General features: G+C 33.4%; 1 protein-coding gene across 8 annotated transcripts in view; it reads left to right on the top strand.

Moving 5' to 3' along the window:
* Positions 1-23,312, top strand: part of ZNF280D (zinc finger protein 280D) — a 94,214-nt gene that overhangs the window by 32,884 nt on the left and 38,018 nt on the right. For all 8 annotated transcript variants that reach the window (XM_058665801.1, XM_004578062.2, XM_058665808.1 and 5 more), the window contains 9 exons: positions 622-687; positions 785-924; positions 6,484-6,601; positions 8,785-8,955; positions 9,073-9,182; positions 15,857-16,080; positions 18,975-19,132; positions 20,230-20,330; positions 21,557-21,703. In XM_058665801.1, coding sequence (XP_058521784.1) covers positions 622-687; positions 785-924; positions 6,484-6,601; positions 8,785-8,955; positions 9,073-9,182; positions 15,857-16,080; positions 18,975-19,132; positions 20,230-20,330; positions 21,557-21,703 — 1,235 coding nt within the window. The remainder of the gene's footprint in view (positions 1-621; positions 688-784; positions 925-6,483; positions 6,602-8,784; positions 8,956-9,072; positions 9,183-15,856; positions 16,081-18,974; positions 19,133-20,229; positions 20,331-21,556; positions 21,704-23,312) is intronic.

The raw sequence follows: 23,312 nt of genomic DNA on the forward strand, positions 1-23,312 counted from the left end.
TTTGATTTCTTTTTCTTGTCTTATAGCTTTTGTGAATACTTCCAGTACTATGTTAAATAGCAGTGGTGATAGCGGACATCCTTGTGTGGTAAACTATAAGTTCAGTTTAGTTTATTTTTCTCTGATAAATTCTCTTGCCTGGTGAAATGCCCCATAATGAAATTTTATGGCTTTTAGAGGTGTAAATGGAATAAGGAGATATCACAAGGATTTGACTTTGTGTCAAAGGAACCTGAATATTCATACAAACTTGTGTCATTAAAGGGAAGTTACTTCATTTGTAGGTTGTTGATACATATATTTTTTGGAAGAACTTCAGAATGTATACTGTTTCTTTGTCATGCAGATATTTGGAATTATATTTAGTTAAATTTGTAATTATTCGATTTCTGCCTTTTAGATTTTGAGTTACAATAAGAAAGGTTGTTCTTATTCCATACAAATTATGGCTGGTAATTTTTCTTTGTTCCTTTAGTAGATAAAGATGTGTGTGTCTAAAATTAAGTCAGTAATAATTTACATTCCATCCAGGAATCTGTATGTTTTAATTTACGTTTTTTAGTTATCTTTTGGTTTATTTCCTTTCAACAATTAATTTTAAATAAATATAATTTTTTATAGATATTTTGAACAGAGTAAACCCCAGCTCATATTCAAGGGGAGTAAAGAATGGTGCAGTCAATCGAGGTATAATATTATTTTACTATTTTCATTTTAAAGTAAAGTTTAGATATAGTTGATTATATAAAATATATTGAATATATCATGTAATTTAAAAATACAGGTATTTCTGCTGCATTCAAGCCCACAAATCAGCACTATGTGAATCCATCATCAAATCCTGTGACTCCTTCACCAGCAAATTTTCATCCTGAATCTAGATCTTCAAATAGTTCTGTTATTGTTCAACCTTTTACTAAAACTGTAAGTGTGTCTGAAACTACACAGTCGACTCAAGAATATTAGATATTGTTTATTGGTATCAAGAATAACCATTTAAAATTTTGGATAATAATAGGTATCAGCGTAATCAGCATCTGAAATGTTACCATCTTTTTTTTAAAGTGTTTATTTAATTAGAAGGCTAGAGTTACAGAGAGAGAGAGAGAGAGAGAGATCTTCCTGTCTCTGATTTGCTCCTCAGCCAGGACTGAGCCAGGATGAAGCCAGGAGACATGAGCTTCATCTTTAGTCTTCCACGAGGGTGCAGGAACCTATGCACTTGGAACTTGTTCTGCTGCTTTTCCCAGGCTATTAGCAGGGAGCTGGATTGGAAGTGCAACAGCTAAGACATGAAGTGGCACCCATGTGGGATGCCAGTGTCACAGATGGCACCTTTACTGGTTATAATACAAGATTAGCCTTATTGCCATATTAGTGATAGTTCAACTAGTACTCAGGTAAAAACTGCAAGAATTAACTACCCAGTCTGTTAACAAATAATTGCTGAAATAAGTATGGTACTGAGACCTAGACTATCAAAAACATAAACAAAAGTATAATCAGTCATGAACATTGCATAATGGCACTATATTTAAATTGTAAGCTGAGCTAAGTGTTCTTAGTTGGGAAAATTTTTGAAAGACATTGCAGCTCCCAGGGATACTCAAGATTCTTTCAGTTGTTTAGAAATCAGTTGTCATAATCAGACTCACTGTTTACTTTTTCTAGTGTAATGACTTTTGACGATGCTAGAGTAAAGGTGGGTTAGTTGTTATGCCTAATTGTGCAAAGACATCAAAATGTACTGTATTTTCACATTAGTCCATCTGCCTCACACTGACTAAAAATATCCTGGTTCTAGTTTGTTTTATTAATTTTGTTAAATCTCTGCTCTTTAATTATGTCTTTTGTAATATTCTGTGTGATGAGTACTCTGTGTCTGAGGTATCATGACTGCCTTGAAGAAAAGCACTTGTATGACTGAACTGTGACCTAAAATTACCTGCTTTTTAAAAATAGCATGTCATTTGTATTTGAAGAACTACTGACAAACTGTTGTATTACTGATTTATTTCTATGTATCATATCAGTATTACCATAAATATATTTAGCTTAAAACAGCACACAACTTACATTCTCAAAGTTCTGTAGGTCAGAAATCAAGTCATGGCTTAGCTGGATTCTCTGCTTTATTTCTCAAAAGACTGCATTCAAGATGTGGTTTCTGAAGTTGTCTTATTGGAAGTTCTGCTAGAGAAGGGTCTGCTTCCTAGTTGACATGGTTGTTGACAGCATTGTGTTCCTTAAAGTCTATCAGACTGACAGTCCCTTTATCTCTCTGGCTTGTGTCTCACTCCACCAAGTATCTCTTTCCAGTGTGGCACTTTGCTTCCTTGAAGGTAGCAAGAGGGAGTCCTTAATTAGATGTCATTATGGCCATGGGTAATAAAATCATGTATATATAATTGTGTATGGCCTGTCACCTTTGGTGTTGACTTTAGAAGTATTCCTATGCCCTTACCACAGTCAAAAACAGGGAATTACGTAACACCTGAATCAGGGACTAGGGATCATGGAGGCAATGTTAGAATCTGTCTGTTCTAAATAGTTACCAACTCTTGAGTATCCAGCAAAAATTTCCTCAAAATTGAACAAAGGTTGCACCTGTTACTTCAAAAGAAAATTGATAACATTATTTCTTAGTAATGACAAAGTTGGAATTGCTAAGCAAAAATCAGATTTTTGGAAAATGTTTATCTGCTGTCGAGATCTTAAGCACTTTGTCATTTTTAAGGTTTTTTTCAGGTTAGTGATGCTAAAATATATGACTTATGACTGCTTATGAAGTACTATACTATTGTAATAATATGGAGGAAAGAAACTGAGGGGCGGGATTAGAAGGAGGGGTCAGGGAAATCCCAGAGCCAATGGAATTGTATCATAAAATTAAAAATAAAATAGAGGGGAAACATTTAAAAAATATGACGTTGTATAATGAACTGTATCAGCATTTGGAAAATACACATAATTCACTAAGACCAGTATTTTCTAAATGATCAATGTATGTAAGATTGTGTTTGGGTAAAGTACTGTTTAAAACGTAAGAGACCATTTCAGTGGAATAGTACAAAAAATTCAGGGGTATGAATTCAGATTTCTCATTGCAGCAGACATTCAAAAAAGTACAAAATTTTGAGTTTTCATATGGATTAAAGTTGTATCTTAAAATTCTATTAGACTTTTGCCTTTTTCATCGTATATTGCTTTAGTGAAGCCTATTTTTCTTTATATTCTTCAGTGAAAACTTTGGAATCACAAGTAGGTAAGAATCTGTAGCAGATTTTGATTAAGGTAGACATTTAAGAGATTTGGAAAAATGCAAAACAGTGCTGCTTCACATTCACTGTTTTTCATGTGTTTTAAGTCATTTTTCATAAAAATATTGTTTATGTTACTCTAAATGAACATACATTTGATATTTAAAAACATAAATATGTATTTTGAAGTTTTCTGTTTTAATATATAGTATGTTCTATATTGATAGGTATAGCTAATAAAAACAATAGCTTTGAGTTCAATAATTTTTAAAAGTGTAAAGAGATCTTAAAGGCAAAGAGTTAGGGTTCCACTGCCTTAAGAGGATCAATAGTAAATTTTTCTTAAATTACATGTCTTTAGACAGTGACAATAATATGGAGACCACTGATTCTCTGTCTTGCAAACTCTGAGGTCCCATAGGTTATGTCAAATTAACTGATTGGTTTCCTCAGGCTTAACAATTTGTTGGCATTTGAGGGGTGAGGAATAACTGGAAAAACCTGATTTAATGTGATTTGATTGCTAAAAATTCTTCCATCATCAAATCTGGGGGAGGAAAAAATGCTAACGGTTAGATTTTTGTTGTAATAAAAGAAACTAGAGCCTTTTCTGGCTTGAAATTTGTTTATTTCTGTGTGCATATTTTTAAGTTAAAGCAAGTTTATTGGTTCTTTTAAACAGATACTTTGCCAGTTGATCTGTATAGGCTATTGTTTTTTTCAGTAACATTTTTATTTCTTCATCATAAATTCCTGAAAATGGGTAATTTAATTAAAGGATAACCTTGGACAGCTGCCAGCACTGTTAGGCAGAGGGACCAGCCCTGTGGCCACTGCCTGAGGCACCAGCATCCCGTATAGGTGCTGATTTGAGTCTTGCCTACTCCACTTCCAATCCAGCTCCCTGTGAATGTACCTAGGAAGTCAGCAAAGGATGGCCAAAGTCGTGGGCCTCTGCACCCATCCGTGAGACCTGAAAGATGCTTCCGGCTGCTGTCTTTAGACTAGCGCATCTGCAGCCATTACAGCCACTGGGGAGTGAGCCAGCAGATGGAAGAGCTCACTCTCTGTCCCCATACACGTACATGTATTTCTCCACCACTGTCTTTGAAGTAACTCTTTGAAGTAAATGAACCTTTTAAAATTTAATTTAAAAAAACTGACACAGAAAAATTATACCAGAGCATAACCTCCATTTTGCTAATAGCGTTATCATTACTTTTTCTTTAAAGTGGAATTAAACATTCCCATGTATTTCTAACCCATATTTCCTTAATGTTAACATACTAAATAAGGCAATTAAAGGTTAAATTGCAGGCTTTGTTAGAAGTTTGCCGTTTCTTTCTGTTAATGCCCTGTTCCACTCCCTCCCTTGATTCTCTTCAGGAGCCCACCTTGGAATTAGACAATTCTTCCTAGCTTCTTTATATTTTTCATAGTTTTGATTTTTCTTTTTTCTTTCATTATGAAAATTTTCAGAGTAGTGACCAGTTATTCATGTTGTAGAAATTATTATTATGTTCAGAACCATGCCAACTCAATAAACATGGTTGATTTCTTAGTAAGTGGGAAAAAAGTGTTTTATATTCAATTGCTTATTTGTGTTTTGCTTCTGAGTTTTCTTAGTATGTGTTCTGTGCCCATTTTTCTCTCATTGGGTTTTTCTTTTTTGATTTTTAAACATTGTTAGTCTTAAAACTTTATGCATCATGACATTCCAAAAGTAATTCTGAGGGCTTAGTGTATTTTATAAATAGTATTAAGCTATGCATTAATGAATCAGTATATTAAATAAGTCATAATGTTGAAGTATATATATCCAGATTGTAGCCATGGCTTTCATAACTATACTAATTATGCATACTACTTTATACTTTACTGCATGTTGTTCACCTCAGACTTTTCATTCATCTTGATGTCTTCCTGTTTATCTGGGATGTATTGATGGAAAGGCTGAAAATTTCTGTGAGTCCCCAAATTTTCAGGAGTAGTCTCCTGTAAACAACTTCTATTCCAAACTCTGCCTGCCATTCTTAACCTGTTTACCTTGACCAAGTTGCTTTCATTTTTATTTTATGAAACATAAAATTGCCTGACACAGCACAGCTTTCTGTGGGATGATAGGAAGAGTGAGGGGTCCATGTTTCATCTTTCTGATCTAGAGCTTATACAGTTTTTCAATAAAGTGATTCTAAAATTCATATCATATATGGTCAGCTTTTTTTTTTTTTTTTTTTTAAATTTTATTTTAAATTCATTAATTACATTGTATTATGTGACACAGTTTCATAGGTACTGGGATTCTCCCCACCCCTCCCCAAACCCTCCCACCATGGTGGATTCCTCCACCTTGTTGCTTAACCACAGTTCAAGTTCAGTTGAGATTCCCCCATTGCAAGCATATACCAAACATAGAGTCCAGCATCTTATTGTCTAGTCAAGTTCAACGGCTTCTTAGGTATACCCTCTCTAGTCTGAAGACAGAGCCAGCAGAGTATCATCCCGATCAATTAAAAGCTCCAACATACCATCAGCAAAAATTTACATCATTATGGAATTAATTGACATAGTAATGAGTAACCAATATGGTAAAAGTAAATGCGATTTCTTATCCACCTTCTGTGACCACCTCATTGACATTTCAGTTTTGGTTTATACACAACATATAACATTCATAACATAACTTGTTATACATAACATCATATCAAATTAAGGCAAACATGTGGTATTATGGTCAGCTTTAAGCTGATGAACAGTACTACAGATTCTTTCCCAGGTCTCATTTTTGTTGTGGAGTTTTTAGAAGTATATAAACTAATTTTTCAACTTCCTCAATATGTTTTATATTTTTATCTTATACATGAAGGTTTTTGTTGAATTCAGTTGTTTTCTCTTAAATGGGCTTACTGTAATTGTGGAATCCCTCTAAATCATAGCACAATTGTTAATGTAAAATGAGTTTATGTTCTTTACTTTGTAAAAGTTGTGCTGGCTATTTTAGTTGGCTAGTTAGGAATAAACCAGCTATAAATTAATAGTTTGCTTTCACTTAGTTGATAATTTTGGCAAAATAGTATTACCTTTTTGCTTTTTCAACTTATTTATAATTAGCTCATCAAAACTATCTTAGAATTTTGTCAGATAATTAAATTTCCATTTATAGCATTTATATAATAATTATGTTGAATAAATATTATATTCTTGATTTAAAATGTTTTGACAGGGTTCTGTAACAAACTCCTTGCAAGTTGTGTCTAATAGTGCTCCAGAGTTACTGTTTGACCTGACCCGGGATGTAAGCTTATCACATTTTCAAGGTGGACCAACACTTTCTGTAGCAGGTTGGTTTGTAATTTTTTCATAAAGATTAAAAAAATAAACTGTGCATATGGAGTTGACTTTGAAACCTGTACCCTGGTGTATTATGTTTCATATTTTAAAGGTAGAATGATGCTTACTAATTCTTGAATGCCTTCGTTGGGTGATTTTTTATATATTTTCCTTCTTATAAAGTAGACCCACAGCTTTGAGCTAATTCTTACTTGGAGCCAACTTTTTAATTCCATTTTCTGTTAGTTTTCGAAGCATTCATAAATGAATTTTATTCTCACTCTATTTCACACAGGGCTTTTTGATTCCCAAATAAGTGAAATATGAAAGTGAATTACAAGATTTAAAGGACTAGACAATAAGTAGTTGTTGTAAATGATAACATGCAGTGGCATGATTAACAGACACTAAGGAAATAGGGCAATTTTAAGAAGACTGAATTTGAGCTTGATCGTAATGAGGAAAGAACGTGGGAATTAGCACGAGCCAATGAGATCAGATTTTAAGCAAATGCAAATTTAAGTAAGATTTTATTTAATGTTGAGATTAGAGTAATACCCTTATTGGCATGTTTGACCTTTGTAAGTCGTTTTTTTTTTCTCTTTTGAAGTAAGTTAAGATGTAAAATGTTCCATTAGTAATAGTAATAGGTATCACTTATTGTGGATTGTAACAAGTATTTCATTAGGTGCTTTAAAGAAATTATTATTACAGTTTTCCCTAAAGTAGCTTTATAAAACATGATGTAACTAACTTTAGAAAGGAGAAAACTGAAAGAAAAAGAAAAACGTGAACATACTTAGCAAGAGAAAATAGAATTTGTTTTTCACTTTACCTTTTCTGATTCAAATGATTGCATTATTTCTGGCGTATTTACTTTACCTCTATATTTTTAGTTTACAATTGAGAGCATTTTAAATGTGATGTGCAGTTTTAGAATTTTTTTTACAAATTATAATTGTGTATTTAAAATTTTTTGAAAATTAATTTATTGTTTTTATTTGAAAGGCAGATTTACAGATATTTTCCAACTGTTGGTTCATTCCCCAATTGGCCACAGAGGGCAGAGCTGAGCCCATCCAAAGCCAGGAACCAGGAGCTCCCTCTAGTTCTCCCATGAAGGAGTGGGAGCCCAAGGACTTGAACTATCATCCATGGTTTTCACAGGCGATCAGGAGGGAGCTGGACCAGAAGTGGAGCACTGGGACATGAACTAGTGTCCATATAGAACGCTGGTACACAGGCGCAGGCTTGGCCTACTACATTAGGGTGCTAGCCCCATGTTTTTGTTTTGTTTTTTTTTGTTTGTTTTTTCAAAAAGTTTCACTTGGTCCAAGTAGAGTCTAAATATCCTCATTTCTCTTACTAATGCTCTAAATAAGGCCAAACTTTTTTAGCTTTAGGATAATTTTCAAATGAAAACGTATAGAAATGAAATCCATATCCAAATAAAATTTAGTATAAAAGTCTAATGCATAAAAGAGAAAGGAGTTTCTATGTCAGACATACCCCGAATATTCCTCAAAATGAGCCCATTAAGCTCTTGGGTATGTATTGCAAAAATCATTATGCCAGCTATTTCTATTATACACTCTTTCAAATGAATGAAGTGTTTTCATTCAAGAAGAATTGTTTCTACTCTGTACTAGCCAGTATGTATAATATCACCTAAATTCTTGAATGGAGCACTTCTCAGATGGAAAACCTTCCCATTTCACGTTCTACATTATTTAATAAAAAAGCATCTTAAGAGTCTCTAAGGTTCTTTGTGTATTTTTAACAAATACCACCTATTGTTGACAAACAGTGGTACATTCAGTGTATTTATGTAAATACTGGAAAAGAATTCATTTGTAGAAACAATTGAGAGTAATATTTTCTGCTTTATCTTTTGACTTTGGATATTTTGGTCTGGTTTCTTTTATAGTAGTTTTTTTTTTTTTTTTAATTTGAAGCCAATTCAGAGTCTTCTTGCATGAAAAAAATTTCACAAATTATTTAATTACATGAAGTCCATAATAAATGTTCTAAGTTCTTTCTTTATACCTACTGAATTTGGATCACTCAGCTTTTAGTATTGTTGTCATTTGCATGATACTTTGATTAATTTTAACTTTTGAAATACTTTTACTTTGTTGCAAGCAAATTTTAAAATGTTTTAAAATACTTTTTTCTATTATTTAAACCATTCAAGGTGTGAATGAAAATTCATTTTTATCAAAACGTCCTTCTGCTTCTGAAGTAAACAGTGTTAGTCCAAAAAAACCCAAGCCCGGTGAAAATGTTCCTGGAACAAATTCTTCAGCTATATTCCCTTCAGTTACATCTCCTTCAGTGACCCCTCCCCAGGCAATGCCATCAAAAGGTAAGTAAGATATGACCAATAAAAAGAAATTAGGTTTATTTTCAAAACCAGTATTAATGACTATTTAAGATTAAAAAGTGATAATTTTAAATCACAAGTATCCTGGATGTATTTTAGGTACAAATGCCTCATCGAATCAATCTAAAAATGGAACACCTTTTCCAAAAGCTTGTCCAAAGTGCAATATTCATTTCAATCTTTTGGATCCTCTGAAAAATCACATGAAGGTAAGATTCTTTCAAACTTTTAGTTTTTTAGAAGTCTGCAAATTTATTTATTGATTTTAGTAAATAATGATTTGTTCAAATTTTTAGAAAATCTTGTTATTTCTGTAAGTAAAATTTAAATTCAATATGATTATTTTTATTGGATTTGAGAATTCTTTCTGAATAATTTTTAGGGTTTATTTATTTATTTGAAAAGCACAATTAGAGAAGGAGAGAAAGAGATCTTTTATTTCCTGGTTTGCTCCCCAAATGGCTGCAGTGGCTGGGGCTGGCCCAGGCCCAAGCCAGGAGCTTGGAAACCACTTTCTGATCTCCATTGTGAGTGGCAGGTGTCCATGCATTCCAGGCATCTGCTGTTTTACCAGGTGCATTAGCAGGGAGGTGGATTGGAAGTAGAGCAGACAGGGTTCAAGCTAGTGTTCAAACAGGAAAGCAGTGTCAAGCACAAAAGCTTAAACCCACTGTGCCGCAATGCTGGCCTCTGAATAATCATGTTTTTTACTCTTAAGATTTACTTATTTTTTGAAAGTCAGAGTTACAGAGTTGGGGCCAGAAAGACTGACAGAGAAAGAGAGAGAGAGGACGAAAGAGAATTCCATGTGCTAGTTCATTCCCTTAATGTTTGCAGCAGCCAGAGTTGGGTCAGTTCTAAGTCAGGACTTTGTTTTGCGTCTCCTGCATGGGTGTAAGGGCTCCAAAACCTGGGTCATCTTCCGCTGCTTTTTCAGGCACGTAACAGAGAGCCGAATTGGAAGTGAAGCAACCAGGACTTGAACCAATGCTCATATGGGATGTCAGCACTGCTGACAGCAGCTTTAAACACTATGCCATAGCACCAGCCTAGAATTATTGCGTTTTAAAAATTGACTTCCATGTACAATTGTAGTATATTTTTGTGTGACTATATATGTATATGTACATATATGCACACATATGTATACACATGTATCTGTACCTGAACACACTAGCAGCCATTTTCCAGGATTTATGTTATAACATTGTTTATTTACATCGGAGATTACCAAGATATCATAGAATATTCATATAATAGAATACTGCATAATTTTAACAAAGAAAATAATCTGTAATAGGTAATAATATAGAAGAATATATAAGACTTACTGTTAAACTAAGTTGAATAGACTATGAACAATGTATGTTTATATCATGAAGAAATAGAAATATTTAAATCTATAAAAGGAAATTTTAAAACAGGATTTTTTTAACTTTTGCTTATACATATTTATATATCAGTAAAGTCTTTTTATATGATGATATTGATTTCCTGTTTGAGAAAAATGTGAATTTTTTCTAGATCATCATGAATGGTTTTTCATTATAAATGGAAATTGGCTGTACTATAGAAATATTTTTTCAACAGAATATTTAAAATATTTAATATTCTGCAGTGATTAAGACAGTTTATCTGATATCTGGTGTTAGATATATTGCTAAGCTTTGAGTGCATTATTTGAAAAGAAATGAAATATGGGCTACTGTTGTGGCACAGTTGGCAGCTACCTGTGAAGCATCCCATATCAAAGTGCTGGTTTGAGTCTTGGCTGTCCTACTTCTTACCAGGCTCCCTACTAATGTAAGTTTGCCCAAGTACTTGGGCCCCTACTTCTCTTGTGGGAGACTAGAATGGAGTTCCAGTTTCCTGGCTTCAGCCTGGTTCAGTCACACCAATTGTGGCCATTTGAGTGGGAACTAGCAAAATGAAAGATCTTTTTTGTCTGTCTGTCAGTCTCTCTCTCTTTCTGTTACTCTGTCTTTCAAATAAACTCCTTTTTAAAATGCATTATTTCATTTGATCCTTAGAAACTTTTTCTTAATCTGCCTCTAAAATATTTTTATTTCCCATGGTAAATATGTTCAGTATTAGTAACAAAATTTTTCTCATGTTTTCTGTTGAACTGAAATTCATCCTCAAAAAATTTGACTATAGTGCATTCTTAAAAGACATTTTGGTTAGAAATTAAGTAAATTGAAGCCCCATTTTGATGATCTTGTTATTGCTTCCATTTTCTAACGGTGAATGTTGTTTTGAGGAATCTGGGACAAGCCAGACTTGTATTTCCCTTTGTTAAGTGATTTCATCTTTTTGCCTGATTTTTTTTATTTCTGATGTTTAATAAGTTTACAATGCCATAAGTTGGTATTTGGAATTTTGAGTGTTGTCTTTGGCATATTATTCTAACCTGTGTTCGTGTTGTCCTTTGTTTGAACACCCTTTTTTAAAATTGCATTTGAAAATAACTGTTTCAGTTTATTGTATTCCTAATATGAATTTGATGTCTTTGGCTGGTGTAACTCATTTTCTTTGTGCCCTTTAAAATTTTTATTTACTTTTGTTGTTATTAGTCTCTGTCCTTTATTTTACAGTGTCTGATCACCACTATATCCTTCTCAAATTAATTTATCTGTTTCTTTTTATTTTCTCCTTCTGGTTTACTTTTGCCATTCTTTTTTTTTTTTTTTTTGTCTTGCCATCTTTTCTTGTTTTTGTAGTTTTTAAATAGAGGCACTTACTCACTTACCCTATTAGTGTTTTCACATTTGTTGCAAAACTTTGGACCATTGTGTCCAAATTTGCATTTGTTCTGTGGCAACATGTTTTTGGGGTTTTTAGAATAATTTTATATTTTCCTGTTATTTGGTTGCCTTTTTCTTAAAAGTATTTTTATTTTGGACATGAGTTCCTATCATGTTGAACAGGTTGGATTTTCTTGGACTGCTGTTTTGTATAAATCCCTTTTGGGAGGAAACCGTGGATTGCCATGATAGTCTCACAGCTTTCGACTTCATTCATAACATTTGGGTGGGATGAAAAAAAGGCTTCCTGCAAGTATGACTTATGTGTCTGATTCTTAATGTAGTATTACCTTTTCTACTTCTGTACTGATTTTTAGGTATTTTTTAAGCTCAGCTACTGCACCTTATTTTGCGAACAAAGGATGTAACTTATATTACAATTTCTCAACTTTAGGATATATATTTTTACTGACATTTTCTAATATCTTTCTACTGATGAGTCCTTTTGAATTCTTTGCTCTTTCAATTACACTCCTTCTGCCATCTTGGATAGTTCTTTCATAAATTGTAGTGTGTGTTAATGTTGCCTGACAGTTCAGTGAAAATCAGACTTGTAGAATTTGATTGTTATGGCTTTCGGATGACTTCCAGATGGGAAAGATAAAAATGTTGACCTTTGGTTGTTATTCAAGTGAGATACACGGTTTTAATATTTAAAAATACTATGCCAGCTCTTTTATTCTGAAAATACTACCTGAGTTATTAGGCCAGTAACAAACCAATAGAATGCAGTCTATAGAGTTGGGCTAGTGAGATAAGAATGGTGAGTATATAATAATGTGTGATTTTTTCAAATCATATTAAATGGCATTAAAAGTATTTGGTACTTGCAGAATGGCTCATGCAGGGAAATAACAGATTAATGAGGAATTGGGTGCTGCAGATAAGGGCTGAAACCAAAATCTTACTAAGGCTGAGCGTAGGATGGCCAGTTGATCTTCAGCCATAACTCAGCCATGCATTCTCTGACTTGCTCCAGTCTCTTCAGTCTGAGCTTACTGCTGAAGTTGTTTTCCAAAGGATATTTTCTGTAGGATATTTGCTTTCCTCTCAATTACTAAATCTCTACCCTAATTCACTACTTGCTGCTGGCTGTTGTTATTAATGGTTTGTTATTCAGCTCTTTTATAGGTATCTGAAACATTATTTAAATTATATTCTCTGAACCAGGTTGGTGTATTTATTTGGAAATATGTAATCCTATCTTCTCTGTAAGATGGTGTAAGAATAGAAGAGCAAGTAATTGATCATTTATTTTGTATATAAACACATATGGATATTGTAAGTCACCTTTAATTCTACAGATATACCAAATCAGATATTTCTGGAGAATATAAACCTTACATCACACTTACCATAGATTTAAATTTTTATGTAGATTCCAGAAAGAAAAAGAGACTCATTGCAAAATTAGATTCAATTGAGTAACTTCTAATGAAAGTGAAATGTAGCATTTGGAACATAATATTATTGACATTGCTAATTAGAGAGCCTATTCTCTATATAGTATTTATGCATTATAATTTTTCGAATATCGTTTGAGATCTTCCTTATATTCTCTGCATTTTCTTAAAATGCAGAGAATGAGAAAATTTTACCTGTTAAGATTGTGCCACTTATATACATGATTAGAAGTAATTATTTTAAAGCTGTAGATCCTTATTTTTCTCCATTTATGTTTATAATTTTGCATGTTTTGAAAGAATTTTTTAAAAGTTCCTAAGTTTGAGCTCTTAAAAACTATGTGTTCGAGGGGACAGTGCGGTCACATGCAGGCTAGTTCTTTGCCTGTGATGCCTGCATCATGTTTGGGTGCTGGTTCAAGTTCTGGCTGCTCCATTTCTGATATAGCTCCTGGCTAATGCCTTAGAACAGCAGAGGACGGCTTAAGGCCATTTGCCCTTATACCGATGGGAGAGCCTGGTTGAAGCTCTTGGCTCCCAGCTTCAGACTAACCCAGCTCTGCCCATTGCGGCCATTTGGAGAGTGAACCCATGAAAAGGAAGATCTCTCTGTCTCTGTAACTCTGACTTTCAAGTAAAATAAATGAATGTTTAAAAAAATTGCATATATCTGAGAAATAATATAGAAAAATGTAGAACAAAATTTGTCTTTATAAAAAAGTTTTACTTTGGGTCCAGCAGGTGGTGTATCAGGCTAATCTTCACCCTACACCACTGACATCCTTTATGGGTGTCAGCTTATGTCCTGGCTGCTCCATTTCCCATCCAGCTTCCTGCTTGTGGCCTGGCAAATCCAGGTAGAATGAAGGCCTTGGGATTTTGCACCCACAAGGTAGACCCTGAATGAACTGACTCCCAGCTTCTGATCAACTCAGCTCTAGCCATTAGAGCCACTTGGGAAATGAATAGATGGAAGACCTCTGTCTCTCTCTGTCTCTTATCTCTGTTTAGAATCTGCCTTTTTTTAAAAGGAAAATTTTATTCTAAAGGCACAGTGACAGAGAGGTAGAAAGGGAGAAACAGATAAAGAGATCTCTCTGCTTGTTTACCCACCCCCAGCCCCCACCATCTCATCCCCCATCATCCCCACCTCACCAACCCTCACTTCAAAATGCTGAATTAGTCTGAAGCTAGGAGCTCTGTCATGGTCTCCCACATGAATGTCAGGGGTCAGAGCAATCAGGCCAGGCTTTTCTGCCTTTCCAGGCATATTGGCAGGAAGCTGGATTGGAAGCAGAGCAAGTAGGACTCAAACTGCTCTCTGATACAGGGTGCTGGGACTTAATCTACTGTACCACAGTGCCAACCTAGTGAAACTTTTCTATTTCTGTAATGGTTTCATTTCAATTGTAGTCTAGGGAGTGGAAGGCTGTAAAGAATTATATTCCATCCGGGAACAAATGTATTTGTCTTAATTTTACATGTGGTTTCTACCTTAATTCCTATTTACCATTTAATTATGTCATTTTTATTTTATTTTATTCAGTTTTCTTTTTTTTTTTTTTTAGTTATTTTTTTTCTTTGACAAGTTGACAAGTGAAACAAAATGAATGCAATGCCATATTGAAGGAAATGTTACAGATCTGTCTTGGAGTAAAGGCCCATGTAATGAAAAATATAAACCAGTTACCTAACATGTACCAAAAGAGGAGATAGATGTTGTTATCTGAGAGAGTTGTGTATAGATTTTTAGACTTTTTTATGTTGCTACTAATGACATAAATATTTTTAGCCAGCATTTATGTTGTAAGAGAAGAAGTGTTGTTTGTAAGAAACACAGCTTTTGGGCCTCATCTCTAGACATTGTAGGTTAGACCGTTTGACATATAGTACAGGAATTAGCATGTTAACAAGCACTTGTTTTTCTAATTTTGGTCTTTCTCTGATTGCACTCAGAGAAAAATTGTCCTAAGAGAAATCCTACAACTGACAGTTTACAGTTGCTGAATTAATTATATCTTCTTTTAGAATATACTTAATGTATGAAAAAAATCTGTTTGTATGAAATCTTGATTCCCCTTCAAATATTTAAGCATTCTGAATTTAAGACAATTTTTGAAGTTTTCAAGATGAAACTAAGACCTGTTTTTTTGTTTTGTTTTGTTTTTTGTTTTTTGTGCTCCACACAATTTTAGTACCTTGAGTCTGGGAGCTGACAGATTACCTGTTTCAAAGTCCAATTCAAGTCAAGCTTTATGAAATTCTGTTATTTTTTTTTTAATAATTAGACATGCACTTTAAGGTGCATGAAACTATATTTCCCTCCTATACTGTATCATAACATTAATATGAAATATATGATTTTTCATTAAGGAATAAATTATTATAAAATACTTACATTTGAATAGGTAAATTGCATTTAAAAGCTGCTAAATCTATAGCCCAGTCCTGACATTTTTCATTTCTCTTTGAAAAAAAATTTTTTTTGACTGTATTAAGAATTGTTGTCTGAACTTTTTTGTATTTGTGCAAGCACTATGAATTTTTGGCAACTCTTTTTGTATATATTACCAAGCATTGTTTTACATGGTCTGGCCTTAGTTGTAAATGTAGAATCATTTTTTTTTTTGCTATTTAATTAAAAAAAATAAATAAGCCTTTTTTTCTCTCTTTCAGTATTGTTGTCCAGACATGATAAATAGCTTTTTGGGGCTGGCTAAAACAGAGTTTTCAAGTACAACAAATAAAAGTAAGACTGTTGATTCAGAGAAAGGAAAATTGATCATGTTAGTTAATGACTTTTATTATGGAAAACATGAAGGAGATGTCCAGGAAGAACAGAAGACTCATACAACCTTTAAATGCTTCAGTTGCTTGAAAGTCTTAAAAAATAATATTAGGTATGTAAATGCTTATTTTTGTTTCTGCTTGAAAATTGAAATGTTTTAGATACAAATGTCGAGTCTTTGTCTTATATTTTTCAGTGCCGCTTTAAATCAACAGTTTTAACATTTTCCTTTCAAAACAAAGGCAGAATTTCTCAATGAAAAGCATTTGTTCTTTTTTATATTTTGGTGCTTGATTTCTAGATCCACATGAAGTGTTTCTTATATGTTTCTTAAGAAATAATTTTTATTGCATATTTTTACTTCTTCAGCTGTGTTTGCTTTTCATTTTTTTTTTTTTGCTTCTTTATGTTTGTCCAGTTGGACACACTAATCTTATTTAATGCTCAAATGTTTTAGCTGATATTTATAATTTTTTAACCTTTGCCATTTGGGAAAAGGATCTACTTTGGAGAGGTACCAGTTGTAGGAAACCTAATTATTTTTATTTTAAAATTTAACACCTTTGAAAAAAAGATAATTCCCAATGGAATTTTGAAGATATTATTTATAAATACATACTTTAAATTTTAGGCATTTAAGCTTTGTAAACTTTGAGTTACATGACATAGTATATATGAAGCTATCATCCTATGTAAGTTAATAACAAGAGCAAAGTAACAAGACAGATCAGTGGTATTTATCGTTGGTTATATAGTTTGACATTTTATACTAGGTAAGATTGTTTTCCCATTATTTTCTTATAAAATTTTTTCTGATATTGAAGTTTTAAAAATTTATCATTGGTCATTTGTATACTTAGCACCCTGGTTCTATCCTTAACATCGTACTATGCTTCATTTGTAGTATATTTTTTCATTGTTCTTCCTGAAAAGTGTGTGGTAATTCTGACACATTTCAAAATGTATTGCAAGCACTAGAGTATTTTCCACAAGTGAGATATGTGTTTAAAAACAAACCTGTACTTAGCATTTTCATGTTTGTTTTTGATAATTGTCTTTTATAGTTTGCATGCTGAAGCATATGTAATGAAACTCTGGGCCCAGCTTTTGCATAGTTGCTGTGATTTCTGGAGAAAAATCCTGAAGTATACTGCAGTACTTCCTTGTGATAATTGTTAATGGTTTCTATATGCTAGCACTTTATCATTTTCCAAGTTCTATTGCATTCTTAATTTCATATGAATGTTTGTGTTTCTTTACTTTCTTTTATCACATTTCAACAGCCACTGGTGTTCTGTGGTCCAGGAGTTTTACAGAAAGGAAATTGTGCTGTAAAATAAAACAGTGAACAACTATTATAGAAAGACTTTGCCATCTATTTCCATTTTCATTTTGTTTTATAGTAAAACACCCCAGTGAGGTTCACTGATTTCCTTAGTTTCTTGCTCAGTTGTAGGTATATATTAATATAATTTCAGCAGTGACTCTCTGGATTTATTTTTGTGAGTAGCCCATTCAGTATGAAACATAAAAGATGACTAGTTATATGAGTATAAATCATCAGAATAATGAGAAATTTTAAATAAACTACTAAAGATTGAGCATTTAAAAATATGATTATTTACTTAATGTAACTAATGTTAAATACCTATGACTAAAGTGAAATATATAATGTTACTTTAATTTTTCCTTTAATAAACTGGGAAGGCAAAGAAGGCCAAGAATTTCTACTGTGTTCTGTTGTGTGTATGTGTTTGTGTGTTTCCCTTCGTTGGGTGTCACTAAAACAGATTTTATTTATTTTGTTCTGTGACAGTTCTTGCAGGAAGCTTGCCTTTCCCCCGCCCCAACTTCCAAGTATGGATTTGAAAAAATGTGATCTCTTGATGAAGGATCCTATAATAAGAGAGAAACAGCTGATCCTATAATTAAGGGAGAGACAGCTGATATGTAGATATACTTGAAGTACTTGAAACTGTGTACCAGAAGTTTATTGGCTCATGATTTTTTTTTCTATATGAAAATAATTAAGGCTAGGGTTTTCTGCAGTGTCTGTAGAGCTGGTGTTAAAGTCATAGGAGAAATTTCAAGAGATACCATGACCTGCACTAATGAGCACTAATATTTGTGTGTGTGAAAAAGAGATGTTACAATCTTCGTAATGATGATTATTCAGACTGGTGACATTGTTAGTTCCTTTCCAGATCACTTTTTGTGTATGTGATTCACAGTGAATAACTTAATAGTTGACAAATCTAAATTGTTTCAATTAAAAAGCTCTGGTTTGACATTCAGCAGAAGCTTCACTAAGCTCTTTTAAGTAGGTGTTCCACTTATATTATACTCTCTTCTGTTAAAGGTTGTAGTTCCTGCTCATAAGAAGCCTTTTAGGGAAGCTGAAAAAGCACAATGTAAAACTGAAAAATGGACATTGCCTGCAAAGGGCACAGTCTGCAAGTGAACAGTCTGTACTAACAGTAAATTGGTGTCATTAAATAAAACAAAAGGTTCTTGTAATTGTAGGCATTAAAATTACCCTTACATGTATTTGGAAATCAAGACACAAGTGAAAATACCAGTAATCTGTCTCTGAAGCATCTGGAATCTATTGTGTATCTTCAAATCTATTGTGTATCTCTCTTGACTCTAGCTGTTTTTGGTGGTAGGATTTTCTCCCTTTCAGTATGTTTAAAATATGAGAAGTATGTCAGCTATGGAAAAGAGCCCTGCTATTTTTATCTTAAAAAAATTTATTTTATCTTAAGTAATGACTAAGAATTACCTCATTAGTGATACTTCAGATAACTACATTAATGATGTTTTTTTAAAGTAAAAAGGTTTAGCCAATTCATTTAAATTAAGTGAATTAAGTATTACACCTTTCTGGAAGACTAAGGCTTTACATTTTATTTTAAGTAATTGATCTCTTCTAAGATATAGGTTCAGACACTTGCAAGATTTTCTGTTTAAATCTGAACTTTTGCACCTGTTGACAATCATTTATAGGTTTATGAACCACATGAAACATCATTTGGAACTTGAGAAGCAGAGCAGTGAGAGCTGGGAAAACCACACCACCTGCCAGCACTGCTACCGTCAGTTTCCCACACCATTTCAGCTGCAGTGTCACATCGAAAGTACACACACTCCACATGAATTTTCTAGTAAGTTACAATTTCATGTAACTGGCTTTGATGATACAAATTGTGGAAAAAACTTAAATTCGAAAAGTAAGAGTAAGAAATGGACTTTGAAATTTGAAGAAAAATTGAAAATTTTCATTTTGATCTTTCTTAAATTTTTAGATTAAATTAGCTAATAAAAATTAAAATCTCTCTTGAAATATGAATATTCCATTGTGAGCACTGGCTGGGCATAACCTGTGCTTTATGTGTGGGGGACTAAGCTAGAAGTTTCAGATCATATGATACCAGTCTCTTCATTTAAACTTTAGTTAGAAAAGTAACAGTTGTAGTTTTTAAAAAATCTTCTTTTCTCATTATGAAATGGGAAAATGGGGAGGGAGGAGGAGGAGGACGGGGAGAAATCCCTATACTTACAAACCTATATTTTTGGAAAATAAAAATAACATCATCCTTTCAATTTAAAAGTATTTTAGAATCTTTTTCCCCATTTAAAAATTGCTTTTATTTGACAGGCAGAGAGACAAGGACAGAGTAACAGAGAGGAAGAGATAGGATGACTTGGAGAGATCTCTGCTGTGCCACTGCCTGGGAGCTGGAAACTCAGTCCAGGTTTCCTGCGTGATTGGCACAGACCCAGCTTCTGGAGCCATCACTTGCCTCCAAGGGTGTGCATTTTTAGAATTGGGAACGCTGACAGTACTTGAATCCAGGAACACAAATATGAGCTGTGGGTTACTGAGTAGCATCTTTACGCATTGTGCTCAGTGCCCACCACTACGATTATAGTTAAAATAGCGGATGTTGGAGCTGAATATATTGGATGCAAATCCCACAGCTGCTTTTAAATGCAGATATATGATTTTAAGTAATTTACCTAATACTTGGATAGTGAGGATAAAACATATACTGTCTTCATAGTGTCTTTACACAGATTGAGTTAATGACTAGAAGTAAAGTTCTTTGAATGTGTTTGGCACACAGTTAATGTACTCTTGATTGTTCATCCCCATTGCCACTACAACTAATGTTATTGTCAGTTTTGATAAAGATGTATGAAATGCATTTTTTAGGTTTATATCCTAAAAAGTTATAATGCTGTTTCCCTTCAACTTCAGCAATTTGTAAAATCTGCGAATTATCATTTGAGACAGAACATGTTCTTTTGCAACATATGAAGGACAATCATAAACCTGGTGAGATGCCGTATATTTGCCAGGTACACACAAATTTTATGACATTAATCCTGTGTTTGTTGGGCTGGTTTCTCTTTTTTCTTTTTACAATTTAAACCTGTTATACCTGAAGTCAACATAATTTGTTTTCTGTAAAAATAAAAATGCTAAGTAAAACTAAATATTTCATTCTTGTCATGTTTGTATCAGGGTGCTTCAAAATATTAGTGGAAAATGGAATTAAAAGATGTTTGTATTGGTACAATTTTTAAAATCTGTACATCGTTTTTCATAATATGAATTTTTCATAAGCCTATTTGAAGACCATATGCATAGATTTGAAAATTTTTTGAACAAAAATTTTTCACTGTATTTTCTGTTAATTTTTTGCTTTGTTCAGTCTCTGTTGTGACTAGCCATCTCTGTTGTCATAACACAAAAGCAGCCATAGACAATGAGTGGATAAATGGATGTGTCTGTTTTCCAATAAAACTGTATCTGGGTGTTAAATTGAGTTTCATATAATTTTAATATTTCAGAAAACATATTAGTTTTTAATTTTAGTATTCATATTTAGATAAATATGGTAGCTAGAAGATCCTCTTGTAGTTAAATTATCAGTAGGAAGTTCCTTGGTGTAAGTCATTCATTTCATGAGGTGAGAGCAGGGAGCTGGATTTGGCTCAGATGCTGGTGTTTTTACCCATCTGTTTATGGGGCAGATAAGAGCCTTCATAGAGAAAGACAAACATGTGGACTTATCTTACCATATGGGGAGAATGTAAGTATGCAAAGGGAATATAAGATGATGTTAGTTTCCAAGAACCCTACTGAATGCTTTGGGATTCTTTTTTTTTCCCCCCAGAATTTAAAGAAATAAGAAAGCAAGAGAAAGATCAGTTGCTACTGCAGCATCCTGGAAGACATTATGATCTAATGGAGAATGCTCTTTATATGCAGAAGATACATTTAAAGAACAGGAGACTAGAATTTGAAAGTTCAAGTCAAGATAGGGAATGATAGATGAAAAAAAAGAGAATCTAGTTATTTTGAGACGTATATCCTAACCTTAAAGATAACTTACCTGTGTCAAAGATTATCTTTTGGTGGAATTCATTATTATCATTAGTGGAATTTATGCTGGTTTAGGCATCAGAGCTGCATTAATAGTACAAGATGATCTTCTAAATAATTGATTCATCCTTGTTATTTTTTAACTGCATGTCAGTTGCTAATTTTCAAATTGAAATAAACCTTCTTCAATTTCTAGGTTTGTAATTATAGGTCGTCATCATTTTCTGATGTAGAAACTCATTTCAGAACATCTCATGAAAACACTAAGAACTTGCTATGTCCATTTTGCCTCAAAGTTATTAAAATTGCAACACCCTATATGCACCATTACATGAAGCATCAGGTGAGTTACCAGTTCTTATTTGTTTATGTTGCAATACCAAAAGGATGGAGTATGATGTAGAACATTGGTTAGATTCATTTTTTTGTTTTTTGTTTTTTTTAATTTATTTATTATTTTTAATTCATTAATTACATTGTATTATGTGACACAGTTTCATAGGTACTTGGGTTCTCCCCACCCCTCCCCAAACCCTCCCACCATGGTGGATTCCTCCACCTTGTTGCATAACCACAGCTCAAGTTCAGTTGAGATTCCCCCATTGCAAGCGTATACCAAACATAGAGTCTAGATTCATTTTTTTAAAGATTTATTTATTTTTATTGGAAACGCAGATATATAGAGAGGAGGAGAGGGAGAGAAGAAGATAGTCCGTCCAATGGTTCATACCCCAAGCAGCCACAACGGCTGGTGCTGAGCCAATCCAAAGCCAGGAGCCAGGAGCTTCTTCTGGGTCTCCCATGTGGGTGCAGGGTCCCAAAGCTTTGGGCCATCCTTGACTGCTTTCCCAGGCCACAGGCAGGGAGCTGGGTGGGAAGTGGGGCTACCGGGATTAGAACCTGCACCATATACAGTCCTGGCACGTTCAAGGTGAGGACTTTAGCTGTTAGACTATCTCACTGGGCCCAGTTAGATTCATTTTGCAAAGGAGGCAGAGTTCCAGATCACGTTAGTTTGCAAATTGTGGTGAATGATTTATAAAACTTCCACTTTTTATTTCCTTTCTAGTATTGTAATGTAACTGTTAGTAACAGAAGTTCTGAAAGACAGAAAGAAAAAGGGATGCCTGAATATAAGAGAAAAAAGAGGAAGAATGGAATTTATAAAAGATTGGTTATTTCAGAACCAAATGGTAGATATGGGGTCATTTTGAGGGGGATTTTTAGGATAAGGGAAAAGTTGAGTTTGGACTGAGAAAGAAAAGTTGAGAATTCATAATTGTGTTCTCTTTTTTTTTCATTCGAACTTTATTTCCATTTACTAACTTCCCATTTGATTGAGAGAACCTGATGTCATTGCCCCAGAGTGGGCTTTTGTAACTGTATGCCAAAGAAAACAATAATGATACTACGTGGTTCTGAATTCAAGCTAGATTTAGATCATAGATTGTTTATTGCATAACTTTTAACAGTTATACTATGTAATTTGGATGACCCAGTGTTAGTACTTGTATTCTTTCCTTGAATTCTGATGTTATGCTTACTAATTATTTTTCTGAATCAATTAAACCATCTTTTGTTCTGGCTAAATTTTTTATTCCAAATTGGACTTTTTCTGAGTGCTTGGAAAAGCCATAGTGCTTTTATCAAAATCAGAAGCAACTGAATCTACTAAATCTGATTATGGGATCAGCTTTTGCATACTGACTACACAGCTTAATCAAAATTTACGGTTGTATTTAAATGAAAATGTTGATGGATCTGGCAGAATTTTAGAGAAGATAATCTCTTATATTTAAATATACTTTTTATGTTGTATATGCATGTAAGTTACATGTCTTTTGTTTAATGTTTAAAGAATCGCAGTTTTAATGACTTGTAGAATAAACCTGTTTTTGTCTGTGGCAAAGTGAGATTTTTCAGGGGTCTCAGTTTCTGTCTGAGAGGACTGA

The sequence above is a fragment of the Ochotona princeps genome, chromosome 6 (assembly GCF_030435755.1).
Source record: "Ochotona princeps isolate mOchPri1 chromosome 6, mOchPri1.hap1, whole genome shotgun sequence".
NCBI classification, from domain to species: domain Eukaryota; kingdom Metazoa; phylum Chordata; class Mammalia; order Lagomorpha; family Ochotonidae; genus Ochotona; species Ochotona princeps.